The sequence below is a fragment of the Hyperoodon ampullatus genome, assembly GCF_949752795.1.
Source record: "Hyperoodon ampullatus genome assembly, chromosome: 2".
Classification (NCBI taxonomy): Eukaryota; Metazoa; Chordata; class Mammalia; order Artiodactyla; family Ziphiidae; genus Hyperoodon; species Hyperoodon ampullatus.
The window spans coordinates 167,587,396-167,611,600 of NC_136915.1; the positions used below are offsets into that span (position 1 = coordinate 167,587,396).

At 33.8% G+C, this 24,205-nt stretch overlaps 1 protein-coding gene across 5 annotated transcripts in view; it reads right to left on the bottom strand.

Moving 5' to 3' along the window:
- The window catches only part of SUCO (SUN domain containing ossification factor), a gene marked incomplete at both ends in the record, with an annotated part of 72,796 nt that overhangs the window by 16,312 nt on the left and 32,279 nt on the right, over window positions 1–24,205 (bottom strand). For 3 of the 5 annotated variants that reach the window (XM_079697413.1, XM_079697415.1, XM_079697414.1), the window contains 9 exons: window positions 562–1,719; window positions 4,671–4,761; window positions 5,721–5,789; window positions 11,268–11,333; window positions 12,149–12,240; window positions 13,022–13,077; window positions 13,280–13,300; window positions 15,827–15,932; window positions 17,702–17,809. In XM_079697413.1, the coding sequence (XP_079553539.1) occupies window positions 562–1,719; window positions 4,671–4,761; window positions 5,721–5,789; window positions 11,268–11,333; window positions 12,149–12,240; window positions 13,022–13,077; window positions 13,280–13,300; window positions 15,827–15,932; window positions 17,702–17,809 (1,767 nt within the window). The remainder of the gene's footprint in view (window positions 1–561; window positions 1,720–4,670; window positions 4,762–5,720; window positions 5,790–11,267; window positions 11,334–12,148; window positions 12,241–13,021; window positions 13,078–13,279; window positions 13,301–15,826; window positions 15,933–17,701; window positions 17,810–24,205) is intronic. The other 2 variants (XM_079697417.1, XM_079697416.1) reach the window with 2 other exon arrangements.

Sequence of the window (24,205 nt, forward strand, 5' to 3'; positions counted from 1 at the left end):
AATTCTGGCCATTGAGTGCCTAGGTGGTTACAAAATGTTGGAAAAGCCCTAAGGACACTGGATACTTAAGGAATAAAAAAAAAAAAGTAAATAGGCTTAAAAAGTGGAGAACTGTGCCTGAGATCTTCATCACTGCATAAGCAAACTGGCATGGCCTCTGGCATTATTCTAATCTTCACTTATTTAAACTCTTAAAAAATATCTGCTCAAGTTCCACATAGAGCTTTAAAGTCTATAGACTAATTTTTCCCATGAGTGCTCTGGGAATCAAACAGCAAAAGTGGCTAAAGTTAAGCAACAGAAGAAAGGAGAAACTGATTATAGATAATTCAAACTTGTTATCAGCCTAATAATAGTCACTTAGTAATACTTCTAGAAAAGGAAATCAATTCTTAATATCACTGATCAACATCCAAATAACTTTCTCTCTCCAGCTAAAGTGGTGCTTATTACTATTATACCATGAGATAATTAAATCCCCTCCTTCTCTAGTCACAGATTATACTTTGCTACTTAACTCACTGTGCAAAGTGGACTGTGCTAATTCGTAATAAAGCTTACCTTTGGCTAAGTTCCTCCAGATAGCGACCACTGAGAGACATGTTAACTTCTAAGGCTTTAATACGGTTATTAAGTCTCATAAATACTGATTCCTTTTGGTTTGATCCATGTACAAGATTTCCATTAGCATATCCTAGATCTGAAGAATTTTGCAATTCAGCATAAAAATCTGTAGCTGTCCTCTGTAACCCTCTTAAAAGGGCATCTTCTGGAGACTGTTCTTCCTCTTTTGCCTCAGGTAATGAAGAAGAATCCACAACAGGAGACAAAATTTGCTTTGGTGTGTCAGCTATGTTCATTTTGGCTTCCCCATCTTCACTGTCTGGCATAGTAGCTGTGTTTACAGGTGACACTATTGTTTCGGATAGCTTTGTGATAGTTTGCATGGAGTCTTCTTTTACAATATTATCCATTACTTCATCAAGTTTTTTTGTTTCATAGATCACAGTTGGTTTCTCTATAGAACTAAAACTCTCAGACCTTTTTTCTGTTTCATTATCAACCTCAACAGAAGTCTCTTGGGGAATCACTTGTGATGGTGTATGCCCTGCCTCATATTTAATAGGCTCAGATACTTCTATTTTAGATAATGAATTGATTTCTGGAGTAACATCTAAGAGAAGAGACTGAGAAAGAGTTTGAGGATGGCTTGGTTCAAGTTCAATTGCATCTAAAGTGTGATTAATCAAACCTCCCTGGTGCACACTACTTAAGTCACCTAGAACAATAGTTTCAGCTTTCTTTTCCTTACTCTTACTGTCTGGTTCTCCACCTGGAGGTTGCAATACTGAAACATCTACTGATTCTTCAGGAAGTACTAATGTTGATTGAGGTGACACAAGATACTCTTTTTCTTTACTCATAGCAGTTCTGCTGCGTTGCCGATAATGAGCAACTCTAACTGAACACCATTTATATATGTATTCTGAAAAACTAGAAATACAACAAATTGTGGTCAGTTCACTGCAAAATATTTGTGTCTCTGACTCAAACCAAGGTGACGTTTCATCCTCTTGTTCACCACTACCCAGAAGGGTCACTGTAGAAGGACTTGCCTCCTCCTCCTCTTCTTGAACTAGTTGTACAATGGGACCCTCTTTTGTAGTATCTGGTGATGATGGCTCTGTGTCATGTACAAGTCCTTCAGTAGTTACAAACCTAGAAATACATATCCATAATTATGTTTAAGGAAAATAAATGTATCATACATAAGGTAAAAGGAAGGCTGGAAATACAGAAAACACTCAATTTACTTTGGATGAATTATTTCCCTTCAAATCACTTTCATTATAAAAACAGTATTATTCAGAAATGGTAACAGAAAGATAACTTATCAAGTGACCAGCCAGATAATTCAAATCACCATATTTACCAAATCAAATTTTTCTTTTAACTCTGTTTAAGAGTTGTTTGTATGTGAATATTTCCATTTACTGAACGTTTCATGTAACTTTCCTCCAATAAATATTCACCAATATTACAAGCCTCATCACCCCTTATATCAGAAATTGAGCTATCCAGAGCTAGTCCCAGAGCTAGAACTAGAAGGCAGGGCTCTTATTATGAATGCACTTTGTGCTTGAATATCCTACTTTCAAAAGGCAATTACTGTTGACCCTTGAACCGTACGTGGGGAGTTAGAATTGTCGGCCTCCATGCAGTATAACTTATAGTCAGCCCTCCATATCCACAGTTCCTCTATATCCATGGCTCCTCATCCACAGATTCAACCAACCAAAATCATCTGTACTGTAGTATCTACTAATGAAATGCCATGTATAAGTGGATCCGTGCAGTTCAAACCCATGTTATTCAAGGGTCAACTGCAGATTTCTCAGAGATTATTTCTCTATGGATGACTTGAGGAATTTCAACATGGCATTACACACACACACACAAACAATTATCTGCAAAGGGAGAAGAAACATATCCCCACTCACCCCAAATAATCTCAGTATCACCTTGGCTAACTTTCAATCGTTGAAAGCTAAATACTTAACCATTTTAATGAAAATCCTGACTAATAATAAACTAGTAGTGCCACTAACTCAGTCCTATCTTTGGGCTCTGGAGTATGTGTGTAGGGTAGGGAGAGTGGGAAATGGAGCTGGTGGGAACAGTGTTATAAATTATAATATCTGTGGTCCCTTCCAAGATAAAGATAATGAATTTCTGGGTGCAGCCCTTGCAGCACCAAAAGTGTAATTTGAGAAAACAAAGTAATTTCAAAACCAAAAAAAAAACCTTCATATGCAAATTTTCCTACTGTGAAACACTACTAAGAATGCCAGGAAATGTCTTCAAACAAAGCCTAATATCACAATAGCAAAAGTAGGAATAAAAAAGACAATATCTAAAAGCTGGACTTTCATCTTATTGATAATAAAATAGTAAATGGACTAAACTAAAACATAATTAGGCTATGCTTCCCTAAATAGACGATATAGATACAGATATCAATATATAGTCACTATACAACATTTCTTACATACGCAGGTGGTATACTGCTTATTATCTACCAAATAAATTATAACAGTAAAAAGGAGGAATGTCTGAAGAAGGAAAAAAACTAAACTGAATTAATTTGGTAAAAATTAAGTTATATACCATATATATATATACACCCTAATCAGAGTTATACTTTAAAAAACTCAAACCTGGGAAAAGAAAGTAAGTCATCTTTTCTTACTAACTTTAAGAGTTAGTAACCCTATCATGGATTCTTTTATTTTCTTCAGAGGACTGCCATATAACCATCAAAAAGAATTTAAGACAAACATACATGAAGAAACATTAAGTAAAGAAAGAAACAATTATGCAAGAATATCTACTAAAAAACAAACTCTAATATAGAAAAGTGAAAACTGCTACATTAGCCTGATGTGATACATTTCAACAAATATTCATACATATGTATGAGGGGTGAATGTGTATATGTATATATGTGCGTATGTGTGTATATATGTGTAAAATGAAATTAATTTCATTTAGTTTTGAAAAATAAGACATACTATTGATATATGTTATTAACTAAAGAATCTAGTTACAAAACCGGGACAGCTCCACATAACTAGAAACACTAAGAATCTCTATACCAAAGAGACTTCTTTGGACCTTCTAGGAATCAATAGCACATAATGCTATATATTTCACCTCTGATCACCCAATAAATATCTTTAGTCACTTTCAGGATTAATACAGGAAAATACAAATTTGACACTGTGCACTTCAAAGCACAAAAATCTCATTTTTTAATTAAGATAGTACTTAGGAATTACAGCTTGAAGCACACCCACTGGAGGTTTCATTAGTTATAACCTTGAACTAACTGCTTCTTGTTCAAATATCTTATCCCATTAAGTAGAGTTCCTCTGAGAGAAAGGGCTGCCAAAGTTTACAGGGAGTATATCCAACGAAATATACAGAAGTTACATTTGTAATAACTATATCCAAATTATCCCAATTATTGTCCCAATAACCCAAATCATTAATGAGCCTATCTATTATAGATCAGAAGTTGAGGTACCGACAAACCTTAATCACCTCTGGTAGAAAGGACCAAACGAGGTTATTTCATATGTTACCTACATATATACATCCCTGCCCAAAGTGCCCACTGCACCCTGGGAAAAGACCTATATCATTCGATTTCAGAAACTGAACACTGAGAGAGTATGCTGTGTGGCAAACAAATCATTTAAAAATCACTGCTCTAAGTATTTCAGGTACCCTTTATAGCTTTCTAGGCATAGCACAGATACTTAATCAATGCTTTTAAATTTGAACTTAATAAAAACAGACCTTTAATATTTTTCCTCACTTATACTTGCAGAGCTAGGTTAATTATGTGCAACAAGGAAAAGATTAAGTATTGTAAATAATACAAGTAACACATAAAATCAAAACAACAAACATTTGGTCTGGAGTGAAGTGAATTCCCAGTACCCAAAAAGCAACTCAAAGATGTTTTAAGTGGCTGTGGAATGTCTGTCCTATGATCCAGAGCTTTCTATAGATAATCATTTCCCACAAGTTACAAGTACCTTTTTATGTACAAGTATACTTAGCTTTCCATTTTAATAGAACTCTAATATCACAATATAACTTACTCATGTGATGGAACAGGAGTTGAAACAGGAGCTGATTCAGGCATTTTAGGTGCAGTTGTGGCAGTGGCATTCTCAGATATACTTTTATTTCCTATTTTAAGAAAGATGCCCATATTGAGTTTAATTTTAAAAAGCTATACCATGAAAATATTTCACTATAACAAATAAAGGACTTTAGTTTCTCGAGGGAGAAGAAAAAAAGTCAAATACGTTTACTACTGCAGACTTTGTGGGGTTTCTTCATCAAAGTTCTTTTGGAAAGAAATAATCGTAGAAAGTCACAACTACAAGAGTGCATATTCTTTCTCAGCTTCTCAGATAATTAAAGCAAGTAAGATGACTATGAATTTTGTGTAATCTTACATGATTAATAAGACACCTGAGTTACTAAAAGAGAATGAGAAGAAATAAGTGGGTCATTTTAAGTTTGCACTTGGAACTAAATTTTTTTTATTGAAGTATATTTGACATACAATATTATATTCATTTCACGTGTACAACACAGTGATTTGACATTTGTATACATTGCAAAATGATCACCACAATAAGTCTAGTTACCATCGGTCACCATATTGTACCTCCCATGTTGTACATTACAACCCCATGACTTATTTTATAACTGGGATGAAGTATTTTTGAAAACAAAAAAGGCAAGATTGTTTCTCCTTGCTAATAATATTCTTATCTGACATTCTTTAAGGAAATAATTGCTTTCTTAATTGAATAGCTGTTTGATAAATAAAAGCATACTTGAAGTACCTCTAGAGCACCAAAACCTCAGGAAAGAGATAAGGGATAAAATCATTACTTCTACAGCAGGGAAGAATCAAAAAACAAATTCATGATTTTATATAGACAGGATCGTATTTATTAAAGAGAACTTGTGAAATTCAAATAAACAATGAATAATAGAAGACTGGTAAGTTCCTCTGAATGGTTTCTATATTTCTAAATGAAAAATCAAATTGCTTGGTTTATTAATTAATTTTACTAACTAGGAAGATCCCTGGAGTATCATATATTTAAAAGACCCATAAAATGATTAGGTACCTTCTGTCAGGTCTTCAGTTTTTGCTCCAAGAATATTAGCGGCAATATTCACCATATTTAGAATGGCATCTAAAACAAAATTCAATCAGAGAAAAATACCAATACACCTAAATATTTTCATATAACTCAATATCAGATAGTCAAAAACCATTTGTAATGGTCTTTTTTCATTTTTTGGACTAATTACCTTTTTGCTCGCCTTACTATGTAAGTCCAATATAGGACACAAATTTCAGGCAAAAAGTATTAAGCATGAATCTGAATTTTTATGTTCAGAAGGATTTTAAAATTTAATTATACTTTTTTGTAAAACTTCCCCAAACCTTTTAGCAAACACTACCTTCAGCATATTATAAAATTCAAGTATAATTCATCATATAGCCTGTACTGAGATAGGAAAGAAATGTGACAACCAAAATTTGTATTTTATAGAAAAGTCTTTTTTTCTTTAGAAAGGGGTTCTACAGTCTAAATCAAAAACAAAAAAGCCTGAAGAAATAAAAGTTTTTCCTAAACATGTGACTATCATAGGTAAAAATAAATGAAATGGGAAGATTATTATCCAAAGGGCAGCAGAAAGACTTTATTTTCAACTAAAATATCTAGGTAATATGCTTAAATCCAAAATGACACTGCATAGAATCATGTATTTGATGACTTTTAACAATGTTTTATGGCCAATAAATGACATAAATTCTTTAGTGAACTGAATGAGTATGGGCAAGGGCAGATGAATTGAAAGTCAAAGTCATAAAACTTAGCTGGCTGGGAACAGAAGACTTCCTTCTAGTAATATAATGTAATTTCAAGGGAAATTAACTTCCAACTCCAATCTAATCTCTGAAATTCTATTAGAATTTAATTCACCAGGTATTTATCCTATTAAAATACTAAGATCTGGCAGGGGCTACATATTAAGCCTCATCAGTTTTTTCCATTTTCGTTTCCTTTCCTAAAAGAGATCCATAGAGTTTTCATCACACTTTCATGAAAACCATAGATGTGAGAAGTACAAAAGGATCTAAAGAAGGAAAAGCTAGCATATCAGGAAGGCTGGGAACAAGCCAAGCACTGTCACCTGGCGCTGACACTGTAAAGATATGCTTTATGGCAGGTAAAAATAGTATATTTTAGACTATTAAAAGTGATATCTGGTAGACAGTTATTAATTTTAATCTTTACATTAACTATGATTCTATATTCTGAAAGACAACAAGCAGTGGTACTTTGTTTCCAATCATCAGTTTGACACACAAAAGCTTTATATTTGCTTTTTATATATCTAAGATTACAGGTCAACCTTGCCCTTTGACCTGGCAAATTGTTAAACAGAGAAGCAGTCTCGGATCTTAGGCTAAAGAGATGCCTCAGCATGAGATAAAAACAGAAATGGAAACTCTATTTTCTTACAAACCAAGATAAAGTAGCAAAGGAAACTCTGTTATTTCCTCATAAATACAATTTTAATGTCACCCAATACTGCAATAGTAGTATGTGATCCTCTACTTAGCCTGACAGCTGAAGTTCAGTCAAAACTGATGGCTTCACAGAACCCAAATTTTGTAACCAAGTCTATATTCTAAGTCCCTGCTTCAAAGGGCAATCTTACCACAGATTTCAAATCTTCTGCATTAAAATTTTCTGGTATTATTATTAACAATTAAAAAAATGTTATCTATTAATCGGTGTAGAGAAAGAAGCTTCAGAGTATTACTTTTTTTTTTTTTTTTTTTGCGGTACGCGGGCCTCTCACTGTTGTGGCCTCTCCCGTTGCGGAGCACAGGCTCCGGACGCGCAGGCTCAGTGGCCACAGCTCATGGGCCCAGCTGCTACGCGGCATATGGGATCCTCCCGGACCGGGGCACGAACCCGCATCCCCTGCATTGGCAGGCGGACTCTCAACCACTGCGCCACCAGGAAGGCCCAGAGTATTACTTTTTAACCTAAATTTTAATACTAGTACCTACAATAAGGAAGATTTATGCTACCCTTCATTTTAAAACATTATTATCATCATTTCAGGGGGCCACTTGATAACAAAAGCAAAATCTGGCAAATTTCTTCTTTCTCAGTCCATCTAACTTGTAAGAAAGAATCTTGCTATGTTCACAGAACAATGACAAATACAATCTTTTGCTTTTGTCTTTTGAGAGAAAGCAGCTTTGTGAATTTTCTTAACCATTCTCACTTTGCATCCGAACATGTGACTGCTTGTCATGACGATAATCTGGCCACTAAAAAGCCTTCAGAAAGGCTAAAGGGTAAAAGTATAATTTGCAATATAGTGCCAAACAAGATACCCGTTCTTAATTTTTCATGGATTAGCCAACTCCTTTCTCTTTGAGTTGGGCAACTATTCATCCCATCCCATTCCTTTAGGGATAAAATTCTCCTAGGGACCAAATATCAGTATGTTATACTCAGTCTCCAGCACACCAATGGCTCTTTTTGAGACAGAAAACAAACTGCCTATGCTACAACACAAGACAAACCAATGAAAAAACTACTTCCTCCCATGTGTATTGAGCATGCCTACCTTCATTCTCTTTTCCTTCTAGGACCTTAAAATATAAAAAATACTCTGACTTAAAACAAAAACTACACTTTGTCTTAAACATATACAGAAACAGAAACAGAAGCCTGGACTTTAGCAAATCTGATGATTCTAATAAAATGCAGACCATATATAGGAGTAAAGGCAGACTTGCAAGAATATCAAAGTAGAGAGTGATCAGGAAGATCCACATGACCAAGCACAAGTAGAGCAGAGTGATACAAAGAATTTCTGGTGATATAAAATATTTAAATGTTCTGGTTCAAGAATGTAAACGAAAGATTCAGGCAGGGGCTTCCCTGGTGGCGCAGTGGTTGAGAGTCCACCTGCCGATGCAGGGGACACGGGTTCGTGCCCCGGTCTGGGAAGATCCCACATGCCGCGTTGCGGCTGGGCCCGTGAGCCATGGCCGCTGAGCCTGCGCGTCTGGAGCCTGTGCTCCGCAACGGGAGAGGCCACAACGGTGAGAGGCCCGCATACCGCAAAAAAAAAAAAAAAAAGATTCAGGCAGAAGAGTTGCCAGAACTGGCATATGTAAAAGCCAAGAATGCTGCTCTAAAATAGTAGTTTCTCCCTTTCTGGCAGTTCAGTAAATTATGTAATATCAACAATGTCTAAATATGCAGCATGCATGCTCTTTGACAACCAAGTCCCATCAGAAGCAACATACTCTAGTGACGTATATTTCCTACAACTACTAATTGCTCAACAACAAAAAGAAAAAAAGAGTTTCTCTTTAGATTAAAGCCACAGGATCCTGTTTTGGAGACATCACATAAATACTGAAAATAAATTAGGTGCAAAATTGGCCAATTTCAAGCTAATTTAGAAAGTGGTGATGATTATAGTCAAATTCAGACATTCCAGTGCCAGAGACTAGCTCTTTGGCCTGATTCCACATTGTTATTTACGCCTTAAAGTTATACTACATTGGAGGCAGTAACTAGGTCAGGCTCAAAACCAGTCCTAGACTGTTCAGAGAAAACTAGAAGGATACAGGTATAGAAGGCAGCAGTGTTAGGTCATGCCTATAAACTTTATGACAGCAGTCTTATCACTCAGTTACTACTGCGTCTCTTGTTCTGAAACTTCAAGAAATAGAGATCTTTTTAAACCCCATTTTTCATGCTTAGGCTCAGCTGACATCCTCCCACCCATCTTGTCTCACTACATAAAATCTTTTAACATCTAGAACGCTGGAAGGTAAATGGACTGTCCTTCTAGAAAGCCACAGAAAAGAAAAATGATGTGTTACCAAGAAACACACCTCCAAGGAAAAAGATCCAAAGAGTAGGATCTAAAAACACTCTATGTCTCATTAATTAAAATAATACATTAGTCAGAGAAGTGATTACAAATAGGGAAATGTCCTCCACTAAAAACGTTTTAATGGTGTCTTGGAGTTAATCCCATAGGAAGATAGAAAAAGAAAGCAAGAATATCAACAGTTTTCCCTTATCTAAAACTTCTAAGTCATTACTTCTGGAAGGTGCCTCTTCCTTCCCAGTAACCATTGGATACTAGAGAGCTTTTAGTCTGGGGCTATTTTCTGACCCCATAAAATAATAATTCCTCCTCACAGCTAAGTCAGCATTACTGAGCTATGATATGATGACTATTATATAACATAGAGTTTTTTATTACAAATTTAAGGACATGAACAATAATATTAATATCCAGATAAATAAAATAGCATCATTTTTTCACTCCTAAAAAACTATACCCCACAGCAGTGAATGAGGCACCTGTTTTAATGCTATCATCAGCTAGATAGAGCTAAGGAACCTACTTAAAAGTAGTCTATAATATCTAAAATGTCAGTTGACTAGCAATAGAGTAAAACAAAATATATTGAGCTAATCTGTAACAAGGCTAAATAGTACATAAAAGCATTCCCTTTATGCAGGTATTTTTAACACTCTTCTTTCTATTCCCTAAAAAGTCCACTGAAATCTATAGTCTTCTATGGAGAGGAAGAGGACGTGAAGGGAAGAAAGGGAAAAAAAGATGAAAAGAAAGAGAAGTGACTCAACTCCATATACTGTAGCCACCCAAATATCTACCTAAAGTATATGTACTACTGGTTGAGTATCTTAAAAAGCTATAAGGACAATGTACAGTGAGATTGGGATTCAAGCAATTCAACTCACTAGAAGAGAAATGCACAAATAGTTTTCTATTTTACTAAGACTTACTTTCATTAAATTCAATTATTAATCTCCAAATAAAAAGAAAACTCCTTCCAGTAAGTTCCATATTCTTCAGGAATAACCAAAGATAACAAACATAAAATATACCTACCTGCATTCAAACAGTAAAACTAAAGTGTTAGTCAGTAATGGTCTTTCAAGGAGTCTACTTAGTTAGCCTACCACTAAGTTCGGATAATAGGTTGGCATGACAAGAAATTAAACAACTAGTATGTTAGTCACTGTTTTTTTTAGTTTACAAAGAGTATATTGTTATTGCTATTATTGTTACTGGTTGGGAATCATCATTATTATGAATAAGAAACAGGCTTTATGTTTTATAATTAAGTAGGAAACTAACCATACCCATACATTAACAAATCCTCATTTGGTAGGATTTCATTGATGAGTACCACCTCTAAAACTAATTCCTTTCCCATCCAGTATGATTACCCAGATGCTCTTACTCATATGGTCTAGGACTTCTTTAATAATTCTTTCTCCAAGTAAATTCATAGCCCATTCTTCATTGTAAGGAATTTGCCTAAAAATGTAACTGCTTAATTTTAGTAGAAGAACCAACTTGTGCTTGCATTTTCCCCTCTCTTGTTTTCATATATTCTTCCTATTTTATTTCCATGGAAATACTTTTCAAAAGTATTTTCTTTGATTTCAACTCAAAGTTTAACACTGGGAGAGTAGGAGCCCCCTAAACTATACCACAACAAAATGTTCACATATGCCAGGAAAAAAAAGTTGAGAAACACTTTAATTTTAGTGACTAACAAAACCCAAAATACTCACTTGTAGCAGAACCAAGAAGATTTTTTGAGGATTTATCCTCCCCAGTATTATAATCCAGTGGGTAATCTGTTCAAAGAGAAAATGAAGGTACTTATGCTAAGAACTATCTCCAATATGTTTAAAAGCTCAAATTATATCCCGTCAGTCAGCTGACATTTAAAACAATTTCATAATTTTTATTATACATCTAAAACACATTCACAAAAAGAAAATTAAATTCACAAGCCATTTATCAAACAGATATAAACCAAGGAAAATATTTCTACTGCTTACCAAAATTTTAATCACATTTATAAGACTTTTATTCAAGCTTTCAATGTAGTTTACCAACCCTTAGTAAATGTCTTTCACTTATGGGAAAACTAGGGAAGGGAAAAATTAGATTTTTCAGACTACAGTTTAAGACATCTTAAAACAAGAACTGGATAAAGTAGAAATGGAGGGTATCATAAAACCTTCTCTGACCTCTGCAGGTTCATGGGAGTTTCTCAAAAACTCAGGCCTCAATATGCTTGCTCTGAGGCTAAAGGCAAATCAAAGAAATTAATTTTCAAGTCTACTATTTCAGTTGCCTTATGAGTAACAGGTTTTTGGGGCTGGCACAGGGATATAACCATAATTTATAGCACTGATGTTATGGAACGGAGTTCCAGTCACAAATAACTGATTGATAAGCTTGGAAAACAGCTCAATTTACAAAGCAGAAAATTATTTTAGAAAATAGGTTTAAGAAAAAATTAGTTACTAGGGTTAAAAACAAGGAAAAAACTAAAGACAACCACCACATTGATTTTTTAAAGTGACCTACATTTACCCATTACCATTAGATTTCAAAAAGCAAAAAATAATACATAAATAGTCACTGTTTTAAAGTCACTTACCATAGTCCTCATCAAATAGTTCTTGACGTTCTGACTGGTACTGGGAATCAGCAATCTCTTCATATTCTTCCACCATGCTAGTGCCAAATACCCTATTAACAACAATTTCATTAAAGTCTTTCAAAACTAAACAGTTGTTAAGACTCATCTCTTCATAATAAATGACAAAATATAATAACTTTGGTTATGTTTTGAGGGCCATTAACTTCTGGACTCAAAAATAATAACCACTGTTTCTCAATCCACTGTTCCCATTAAAATGTTAATCTATTTAAGGCATTTAAAAATACAATAACTAAGTTTTGTATTGGTCTAAAATGTTTCCATATATTGTCATCTTATCAAGCAAGCTAAATGGAACACATAAAATGAAGTTTCTTTTTTCTTAAAGGAAATTTTTACATTTTTCTAAACGGTATTCAAGAGTAAGAAAGGTATAGTAGCTTATATTTCTTTTTTTCTTTTTTTTTTAGTAGCTTATATTTCTTTTTTTTTTTTGTTTTTTTTTTTTTTTGTTTTGTTTTTTTTTTTTTTTGTTTTTTTTTTTTGGCGGTACGCGGGCCTCTCACTGTTGTGGCCTCTCCCGTTGCGGAGCACAGGCTCTGGATGCGCAGGCTCAGCGGCCATGGCTCACGGGCCCAGCCGCTCCGCGGCATATGGGATCCTCCCAGACCGGGGCACGAACCCGCATCCCCTGCATCAGCAGGCGGACTCTCAACCACTGCGCCACCAGGGAGGCCCAGTAGCTTATATTTCTATGGTGTTATCTTCACATAGTAGAACATTATTTCTTTACTTTAAATATAGTGGGATTTTTATGTAACCCTTTTTTTCTTTTTAAACCACTCAGTAAATTTTTTTATTCTGTATTACCTTATAAGGCTTAATGGACAAAAGTGCTCTGATCCAAAATGTGATACCAACTCCACCTAAAGAATAAAAGCACATGAAATGGGAAGCCAGTACAGTGCATGTGAGATTATCTAACAATATATTCATTTTTTCATTATAATATTTCTAAAAATAAAGTCCTCATTTCCCCAAAAATCAATACTTGTAAAGTTTTGCTCTTTGCCATGAATAATATGCCACGCCCTGTTATTCAATATTGCAAAAGAGAAGGTTGCTAACCTTTATGTACTTGATGAACATCTGAAGCAAGAGAAAGGAAAAGAAAAAGAAATCAGTTCCAAAGTCTGGATAACATACCATAAGCAACATTTAATATTTGTAAATTATTGTATAATTAAGGAATAGAAAGCAATGTACTGTGATGGATAACATTGTAGTACTCTTATTTCTTTGCAGAAACCAAAGCAATGATTTAAATTTTTACCAACACAACTAGAAAGTATAGTCTAACTGTAATGAAATAAATTAACTTTAATCTAAAATTCATTGCTGCTGTTTTATTTATCCATTAGATATGAAAGCATTCTAAAAGTAATTAGTAAAGAGTATCTAGAAATAACCTGTCTTATATTACTTTAAATATTATAGACATGTTATCATGTATATACCCACATATGAATTTATATATTGATACATATGCAGCTACACATATCTATGAACATTCATATTGATAAAAGAATTAACTAGCATAATATGAAATATTTATTCTTGCACAGTACTGTATACAAATTGTTTTAGGGAAAGCATGAATTTTTGATATACTATGCTATTTCAAGTATAACTTACAGAAGTAGAAGATATTTATCAATATATTTTTAAAATATAAATTATTAAAAAGTATTTTGCAAATCTGGATTTAGTTCTTTTGGGATGAGGAAAACCCAGGTAAACTTATATAACATTTATCAGTATAAAAGAGAATCAGAAGTAAATATTTTTTGCTTTCAGACTTAATTCTACCAAAAAGGGCTTTTAGGAAAACCAATCATCAAAATGTGCTATAGTCTCCCATCATAAAAAGGACAAAGTAGGGAGTTTTATGTGGCATTTTTTGTATCACCAATAAAATGTTTTTCCATTATTAACAAAGTAGGTGATATAAAGAATGATTCTTGGAACTATTTCATAATATGTCAGTTGTCTTAATTATAAAATTAGGTACACTTGTTATCACCTGCCAAATTATTTTTAACATTTTTTTTCCTCATCACAGTGTAGAAACTGTGCTATATAAAAAAGTCATTAAACAACTGTTTCACTATTCACTTTAAAAGAAACTGAAAATGTACCTTTAACTTTTCTGAACACAGCTGAATCATTAACCAAGAATATCAACTGTACTTTAAAAACAGCATTTTTATAAAAACATTTTTATATGGAGACTAGGAATACTACAAGTTTACCCATTTACAGAAGCCAATTTAATACATGCTTAAAAAAGACATAGACAGTAAAATCCCAAAAGACAAGTAGGTAGCTATAAGTTTTCACATTTAAAGAAGAAAAGATTAGAAAGAAAATTAGAGCTGCTGTCATTCCAAAAGGTCTTATTATTAACACAGTTGTACTTTAAGGTATGGTTGTATTATTTTAAAGAAAAAAAGGAAGAAATAAGAGGAGTAAGAAATTCCCATATTTTGTCTAAATTCAATTCAAGAGTGATTAATTCTACTTTGGTAGATAATTCCACCTCTACATTGGGGGAGGAAGCAGCAGGAATTTATTTATTTATTTTTGATTTTTATTAGAGTATAGTTGATTTACAATGTTGCGTTACTTTCTGCTGTACAGCAAAGTGTTATCAGTTATACATACATCCATTCTTTTTTAGATTCTTTTCCCATATCGGTCATTACAGAGTATTACAGAAGAGTTTCCCTATGCTATACAGTAGGTCCTTATTAGTTATCTATTTTATATATAGTAATGTATATGTGTCAATTCCAGTCTCCCAATTTTTCCCTCCCCCCACCCTCCACTTTCTCCTCAGTAACCAAAAGTTTGTGTTTTGTTTCTGTTTTGTAAATAAGTTCATTTGTAGCATTTGTTTTGTAAATAAGTTCACCTGTACCATTTTTTTTTAGATTCCACATATAAGTGATATCATATGATATTTATCTTTCTCTGTCTGACTTATTTCATTCAGTGTAACAATCTGGAGGTCCACCCATGTTGCTGCAAATGGCATTATTTCATTCTTTTTTATGGCTGAGTAATATTCCTTCGTATATATGTACTACAATTTCTTTATCCATTCCTCTGTTGATGGACATTTAGGTTGCAGCAGGAATTTAAATGGTTAAAACTTTATTTGAAATTGTTACTTAGACATAATATTTCACTTGAGTATACAAAAGGCAAAAAGCTATAATGATAAATAACTAGATATGAAAATGGAAATGATCTTAGATTCTAATAATCGGAACAGCTTTAAAGACTGCAGTGACTGATTTGGGTTTTAAAATATAAATAAATATAATACTATAAAGATGACATTTTATATCAAGACTCCAAAAATATTACAAGTTATAATTTGGAATTTCATCAGAGCCACAGATATCAAAAAACCAGCCTAGGTTTCCAGTTATACAAAAGGGACTTTATTAGTATTTGTCCCATAAAATAATATATCCAAGTAAGAACTGTTTTATTAAAAGGAATATTGCAGTAAATTTCCTCTTTTCTTATTTCTAAACAGGTGAGGTACAAAGTATGAATAACAGATATGTTTCACTATAGAACATAGTTCTGCAAATATAAACATACCTTCACATATTTTGCATACATCTGTTCATCTAAAGGGAAACTCTGGACATTCCTCTCATCTCTACCATGGAAAGTACCCAGCTTAATCCATTTATTTGTGGGGTACCTAGAAAATATAAAATATAAATATTCCTTTTTAGAAAATCATAAATCACATATTGAGAGGTTCCATCACATTTTCAAAAGAGATCCTATGCATTATTTTTCCCCTCTCCAGGTAAACACACTTACTTAACATAGTTTAAATATGAGTTAAGCACCGAGTTGAATAAATACATTTTTCTCTTCCAGTTAAACTCTGACAGGTTCCTCCTTATGAGGAAAGATGGTCTTGAAAAATTACACCATTATCAAATAGAAGACAGAGGAAGACAAAAGTAGGACCAGGACTGCTTCTTGGGGTTTGGGAGGGCTTCCAAGTAAACTGGAGGTTTTAAAACAGAAAGTAGCCAAGAGATTGTTTTGGAAGAAAGAGGTACTACTCTTCATGTACCGATAAGTGTGTGATGATATGAAGTATAAGTACTGGTGGAAAAGGAAAAAATCCTTTACTATAATATTTGAATTTCACAGCTCTTATATAGCTTTTCCCCCTTTAAAAGGACATCTAATGTAATAGCCCAAAACTATTATTTTTGTTTACTACAGCATTTAAAGAATCCCTCAAGTAACGAGTGTTCTCTCATCACATAAAAAAAAAACACTTTAGTTGTGAAAGCTGAATATTCATTTGACATATAAGAAAATTACAGCTTAGAGAAAAGGAAATGATTTGAGCAAGATTAGTAAAAGAAAAATGAAGGAGAGATCTTGAGAATTCATTTCAAAAACTGCATATAGGCAATGCTAAGTGTAGGGTGGGAGAAAAAAGCACCACAGAAAACCCTTAATGATCAATGATAAAAGAAAGGTAAATAAAAAACAGCATCCTGGGCTTCCCTGGTGGCACAGTGGTTGAGAGTCCACCTGCCGATGCAGGGGACACGGGTTCGTGCCCCGGTCCAGGAAGATCCCACATGCCACGGAGCGGCTGGGCCCGAGAGCCATGGCCACTGGGCCTGCGCGTCCGGAGCCTGTGCTCCACAACGGGAGAGGCCACAACAGTGAGAGGCCTGTGTATCGCAAAAAAAAAACCCAGCATCCTACATGGTATATTATGGGCACTCAAAAAGGATTTATGGAAGGAATAAACACCTCCACTGGGAGGAAAATATCAAGTATTCATTAAAAATGATGTGTTTAAAACACAAAAGGATATTCTCAAGATGTAAGCATTAAAAACTGACTTTTTTGGTAGAATAACTGTGTAGAAAAGACTGGAAAGAATATATTAAAATGCTAATACAGTTATCTATGGTTGACAGGATTGGGGCTCTCTATCAAATTCCTTAAAACGTATGTTTATTTCTCTTATAATCACACGTATATAACAAAGTTTTTAAAATATACTTTAACAAAAATATACCTCATGATATAAAATGCTCATGTATGTTTTTAATAACTTTTTAAAGAAATATCTGAAAGCAATAGGGCATAATATATTAAAAATAAGGACTTTAAAGTCATACAGATCTACATTTGAATCTTGGTTGTCCAAGTCACAAGTCATGTGATCTAGGCAAGGTACTTAATCTCTCCTTGTCTGTTTCCTCATCTCATAAGGGAATAATATCAGAGGGTTGTTACAAGCACTATATAAGTTAATGAAAGTAAACTAACAAGTGCCTTTCCTACAATAGTATTACTACTGTTCTTACAAATTGATACAAGTTGATTAAAATAAAAAATAAAATAAGTTTTAAAATGTGACCTGTTTTTAAATTTTTATTCTGAAAATCCAATATAAACTCTGTAGAAACCAGCTTTAGAATTTACCTGTCACTGATAGAAACCAGAAAGTCTTTAGGAGTAGAAGAAAATAATTCATAATTTGCAATATCAAACTGTTTTACTTGAATTGGTTCACAGAGCTCAATAACAAACCTTTAAAAAGAAGACAAGACAATTATTTAGATAAACCAACCAAAATAACAGTTCATATTAAACATGACATTAACAGCTTACATAAACTAGACCTCCATGAAGTTACTCATTAAAAAAATGTAAGCAAGGAAGAGGATCTGCAACCTTGGTTATAAATAAGGAACACCCTTAAGTATTTCCCAAGCATATCATTAGTGGGAAAAAAAAAGATACTGATTTTGTCCTATAATATTTTTTTAGAAGATTCTTTTCTAATGACAAACCTCATTCTTGGAGAAGGAATGACTTGACTAAGAACAGCTAGTAAGAGTGTAACCTGACCAGTTTAGTGGGCAGTTTGGCCATATTGTCTCAAAAGGTACCATAGCCTTTGATTCAGCAATATACTTTTAGAAATTTAATCTATGGGTACACGTCTCCAAATGATCACCCTTAAATATACATCTTAATAAATATAACAAAGCACAGTTTATAAGAGCAGGGGGGGAAAGTCAACCTAAATGTTTAGCACAGAGCATTGATTAACAAATTATGGCCCCACCCAGACAATGAAATACCAAACAGCTATTAAAAATGGTACTAAAAACTATACATTCCATTTACATAAAAATCTAGAAAATATAAACTAATGTATAGTGATAGAAAACAGATCTTTAATTGCTATGGGGTTAAGGCTGGGAGGGAAGAATTATAAAGAGGCATGAGGACTTTTGGGGGAGATAGACATGCTTGTTATCTTCATTGTGGTGATGGTTTCATAGATGTATAAATGTCAAAACTTATCAAATCGTACACTTTAACATTTCACAATTTATTTTACATGCAGTTTTTTATGCCAATTATTCCTCAATAAAGCTGTTTTTAAAAATACAACAAACTAGTAAATAAAACAAAAAAGAAGCAGACTCAACAGATATAGAGAACAAACTAGTGGTTACCAGTGGGGAGAGGGAAAGGAGGAGGGGAAATAGGGGTAGGGAAGGGGAAAAAAAGGGTTATTATGGGATTATATGAAATCATGTGTACGAAATTTTTGAAAAAATGATACTTGAGATATATATATATATATATATATTTATGGACATGGAAAAGATGCCACAAAATATTGCTGTTTAGGAAAAAATTAAAAGTATGGTTCTACACGTGTAAAATAAAACTGCATACAGCATGGCATTTAGGGAAAAGAAATACTCATGACATCTAGCACTCCAATACTTTAATAAACTAATTATTATATCAAATGAGATTACATACACTGACAATTAAATGTTAAATAAAGGCATTGAAATTAACATGGTGTTAATCCTGGAAAGCAACAGAACTGAGTTCCAGGAGATGGTAAAAACAGCCATGATTCAGAGAAAAGCTCATGAAAAAAAGGAAACGAACATTAGCTGAATGCTTACTCTGGGTCAGATACCATGGTAGATGATTCATAGCCATCCTTTGATTTAATTCTTACAACCAAACTGCATAGGACACTATCGCCATTTTATAGAACCATTCAATAATCACTAATTGGTTACTTCACATTTTTCCCTTCTGCCTTTTTAGTAACAGAACCTGTCCCCCCCGCTCCCAAAGATGTAGCCAAGCATACAGCCACCCATCAAAGACTGTTTTTCCCAGTCTTGGCAATGTTGCTTAGTTATGGGTCATGGGATGTGAGCGGCATGTCCAGTGCAACTTCCAGGTCAAGCCTTTAAAAGAAGCTGCTACCTCTCCATTTGCTTTTTCCTACCTTGCAGGCTAGAATGAGGATGTGGTAGGAAATCATCTCAGCAATGCAGGCAGAGACAACATCTCAGGGGTGGTAGAAAAACATGACAGAAGGTGTGTGGGTCCTTTAATTGTTCTCTGTTCCCTGCACCACCTACCAGCTTGAGGTTTTTATGTCAGAGAAAATTAAATATCTATCTTTTTTAGACCACAGTTATCTGGTCTCTGTTAAAGCAGCAGAATCAAGAGGCCTAACTAATAGTCATTTAGCCAATACATAGTAAAGCTAAAAGTCAAAACAAACATCTATCTGGCTCCAAAGCCTAAACATTGTCCATACCACCACAACACCCTGGGGAGAGGAAACTAAAGAAAATCAGACTCAAGACTTTGCTTTTTATTTACAATGGAGAAAATAAATCTAAAAGAGCACTAAGAAGAAAAAGCAAATTCTCCTCTACCTCCTTTTTTTGCATACAGTGTTCTCAATTTCTAAGAAGACAGGAGCTATATTACTAACAGTTAAAATAAACTTTTGGACAAATGTATTTCCAGGTGTAAAGAGTCAATTCACCAAGCAGATTTAACAATTCTAAAACTTGTATGAAACTAACAGACTCATAAAACATTAGTACATATGTAATTATTCCACATGAAAGTTGATTTTAAAATGCTTTCTTATCTTACCGCCTCATCTTTTCTATTTTCTTAGAGGCAGACAACACTGTTTGTAAATTAATAGAACTACATAAAAAGCTGACAAATCTAATTTCAACATACTTCCCTTAATTATTTATAGGTCAGGAATTTTAAAAGATCAGTAAAGTAGCAGATCTAAACATAAGAATAGTTTGATAAAATACCATGTGTCAAAATTTAGATGATATAAACATACTACCCAAGGCAATCCACAAATTCAATGCAATCCAATGGCGTTTTTCACAAAACTAGAACACATAACTTTAAAACTTATATGGAAACACAAAATACCCCAAATAGCCAAAACAATCTTGAGAAAGAACAGAGCTGGTAGAATCACATTCCCTGACTTCAGACTATACTGCAAAGCTACAAAGAAAAGATCTTTAAACAATAAGAGAATACCATAAACAGCTTTCTTACAAAAACTTTCAAAATGTATTAAAGACAAATTCCTAGAAAAATGTAATTTACCAAAACTAACTCAAGAAGAAATAGAAAATCTATATAGTCTCATAATTATTTCTTTTAAATATAATTTTTAAAATTTCCCATCTATTCACACAAGTATAAAACAGTGCATGCACAAGCTTATTTATAATAACTGGCTGTCATGGCAAAAGATTATAAACAACCCAAATACCATCAACAGAAGACTAGTTAAATCTTGGTACAATCATATAATGGATTTTCATGCAGCTATCAAAAAAAAAGAGAAAGTTTTATATGAGTGAAACAGAAACATGACCAGATATTTTTAAGTTAAAACTTAATTCAAGGTGAGATAGTAAGTATAATATGCTACTGTGAAAAGTGAGAGATAAATAAAAATCTCTAATTTTTTGCATAAAGAAACTAAAAAGATACCTAAAAATTTAACACTGAATAAGAAGATAGATGACAGATTGGAAGTATATTTCTCACTGTAACTCCCCTACCTCTTTTAAATACCTTTTTGGGTTTGAGCCATGTGACTGTACTAAATATTTATTTTTGAAATCACATACTTAATTTAATTTAAAATTAACATCTTCCCAGAGGCCTGGAAGGTTTTACAGTTGAGTTCCTAATTTAGAACATCGAATCTTGAGAAAAACGAACAAAGCTGGAGATATCATGCTCCCTGACTTCAGATTATACTACAAACCAACAGTAATCAAAACAGCATGGTACTGACACAAAAACAGACAACAGATCAATGGAACAGGATGGAGAGCCCAGAAATAAACCCATGTCCTTATGCTCAGTTAAGCCATGACAATGAAGACAAGAATATACAATGGAGAAAAGACAGTCTCTTCAATAAGTGGTGCCAGAAAAACTGGACAGCTAAATGTACAAAAAATGAGATCAGAACATTTCCTCACACCATATACAAAAGTAAACTCAAAATGGATTAAAGACCTAAATGTAAGACCTGAAACCACAGACCTCCTAGAAAAGAACATAGGCAGAACACTCTGACGTAAATCATAGCACTATTTTTTGGATCTGTCTCCTAAGGCAAAAGAAATAAAAGCAAAAGTAAACTTAAAAGCTTTAGCACAGCAAAGGAAACCATCAACAAAACAAAAAGACAACCTACTGAATGGGAGAAAAAATTTGCAAATGATGACTGATAAGGGGTTAATATCCAGAATTTATAAACAACTCATACAACTCAATATCAAAGAAAACAAAGAACCCAGTTTAACACATTATTTTATTTATTTATTTTTATTTTTATTTTTTGGCTGTGTTGGGTCTTTGTTGCTGCGAGCGGGCTTTCTCTAGTTGTGGTGAGTGGGGGCTACTCCTCGTTGTGGTGCGCAGGCTTCTCACTGCTGTGGCTTCTCTTGTTGCAGAGCATGGGCTCTAGAGCTCAGGCTCAGTAGTTGTGGCGCACGGGCTCAGTTGCTCCGTGGCAGGTGGGATCTTCCCGGACCAGGGCTCGAACCCGTGTCCCCTGCATTGGCAGGTGGACTCTTAACCACTGTGCCACCAGGGAAGCCCAACACATTACTGACTGGGGGATTTTTGCAGAAACTAACGCCTGTGGCCATAATACGTCTCTGGTCAAAAATGTGTTAAAAATCGGCAGAAGACTTGAACAGACATTTTTCCAAGAAGATATACAGATGGCCAACAGGCACATGAAAAATGATCAACATAGATAATCATCAAAAAATGCAAATCAAAACCACAATGAGATATCACCTCACATATGTCAGAATGGCTAACACTGAAAAGTCTACAAATAACAAACGTTGGCAAGGATGTGGATAAAAGGGAACCCTAGTACACTGTTGGCGGGAACCCTAGTACACTGTAAATTGGTGCAGCCACTATGTAAAACAGTATGGAGGTTCTTTGAAACACTAAAAATAAAACTACCAAATGATCCAGCAATTCCACTGCTGGGTATAAAACTGAAGAAAATGAGAACATTAATTTGAAAAGATACAATACGTGCACCCCAATGTTCATAGCAGCATTATTTACAGGAAAAACTGGTGCATGAAAATATGTTCAATCTCATTAGTGATTAGGGATTGACACCTTTCTAGGATCTCAGCCTAATTTGTGAAACAATGTTATTTCTAGTATCAGCAACCTCACATAACAGGTGCTCAATAAACATAGAAAGAATGAAAGAAGGAATAAACTGATGAATGAACAAATGGACAAACTATCAAATGAACAAGAAGGCTCAAAATCCTAAAATGTCAATTATCCTGAAATTCATCTAGACATTCGATACAATTTCAATAAAAATGCCAGCATGATTTTTTTTTTTTTTTTTTAGAATTCAATGAGATGATTCTAAAATTTAAAAGAAAAAACAAAGGGACAAAAATAGTGAAGATACATCTGAAGATGAGGTATAAACTATTCTACCAGATATTAGGATTTATAAAGCTATAATGAGACTGTGTGGTCTTATACCTTAGGTGGGTCAACCCAATCAAATCAGGTGAAATCAGTAAAGGTGTTCTGAGGTTCTTTAATTATACAATGAAAAGACGCATAAATGGATGAGCAAAAAGTAAAATATACAGTAAACACACATACACAAATACATGCTGTCTGCAAAAACGTTAAAATACAAATGGGTAGCTATGATCACTTATTCTGTAAACCAGAATAAAACAAAATGATTGCTTCATATAACTTCATCCCAGCATGTCTTTGCTTAAAATACAAAATTTTAGAGCATAAAAACTGAGTTGTTACTGACTACAGGGGCTTTTACCAACAAAAACAAAAGCCCAAAAATAACATTTTGATTATGATCTCAGATAACTATTTCCTCAAATTCAGTTTCCAGACCAAATGGCATATGAGAAAATTAAGTTTTTTAATATTATCCCTTAATACCCTTAAATAGCTTGGTGTTAATTTTCAAACTGAACTTAAATATGTATATTAACAAAAGGAGTGAAAACCAAAAGTAGAAAAGAATAAGCATTATCTTTAAAGAGTTTCTCTTTAAATTAAAAAAATGTATATATATATATATCATATATATTAGTTACTCAATTTGATGGTGGTGATTTACCTCAATTCTTTTTTAAAACAGCTGCTTTTGATCAATGAAATCAAGTAATCTAATAAAATTGTTGGTATATCAATTTATTTCCCACATAAATCAGTTCCTTTGCCTATATTCTTAGTTAATGGCAGAATCATAGATCCAAGCAGGGAAGCCAAAATCAAGGGAGATTAACAGATGCCTCTCTCTTCTTCACATCCAATTTCTAACCAAGAGCTGTCAATTTTATCTGCTATACAAATTTTTCAGATTCCCCTCTCTTCTTTATCCAAATTGCCAATGTCTTAATTAAAGCCCTCATTTCTCACCTGAGCTATGACAACAGGTTCCTAACTGGTTTCCCTGCTTCCAACTGCATTATGCTGTAGGCCATCTTTTAAGGATAAGCCTTCCTAAAATGCCAGTGAGGTCATGTCATTTCCTTCCTTAAAACAAACACTACCCTC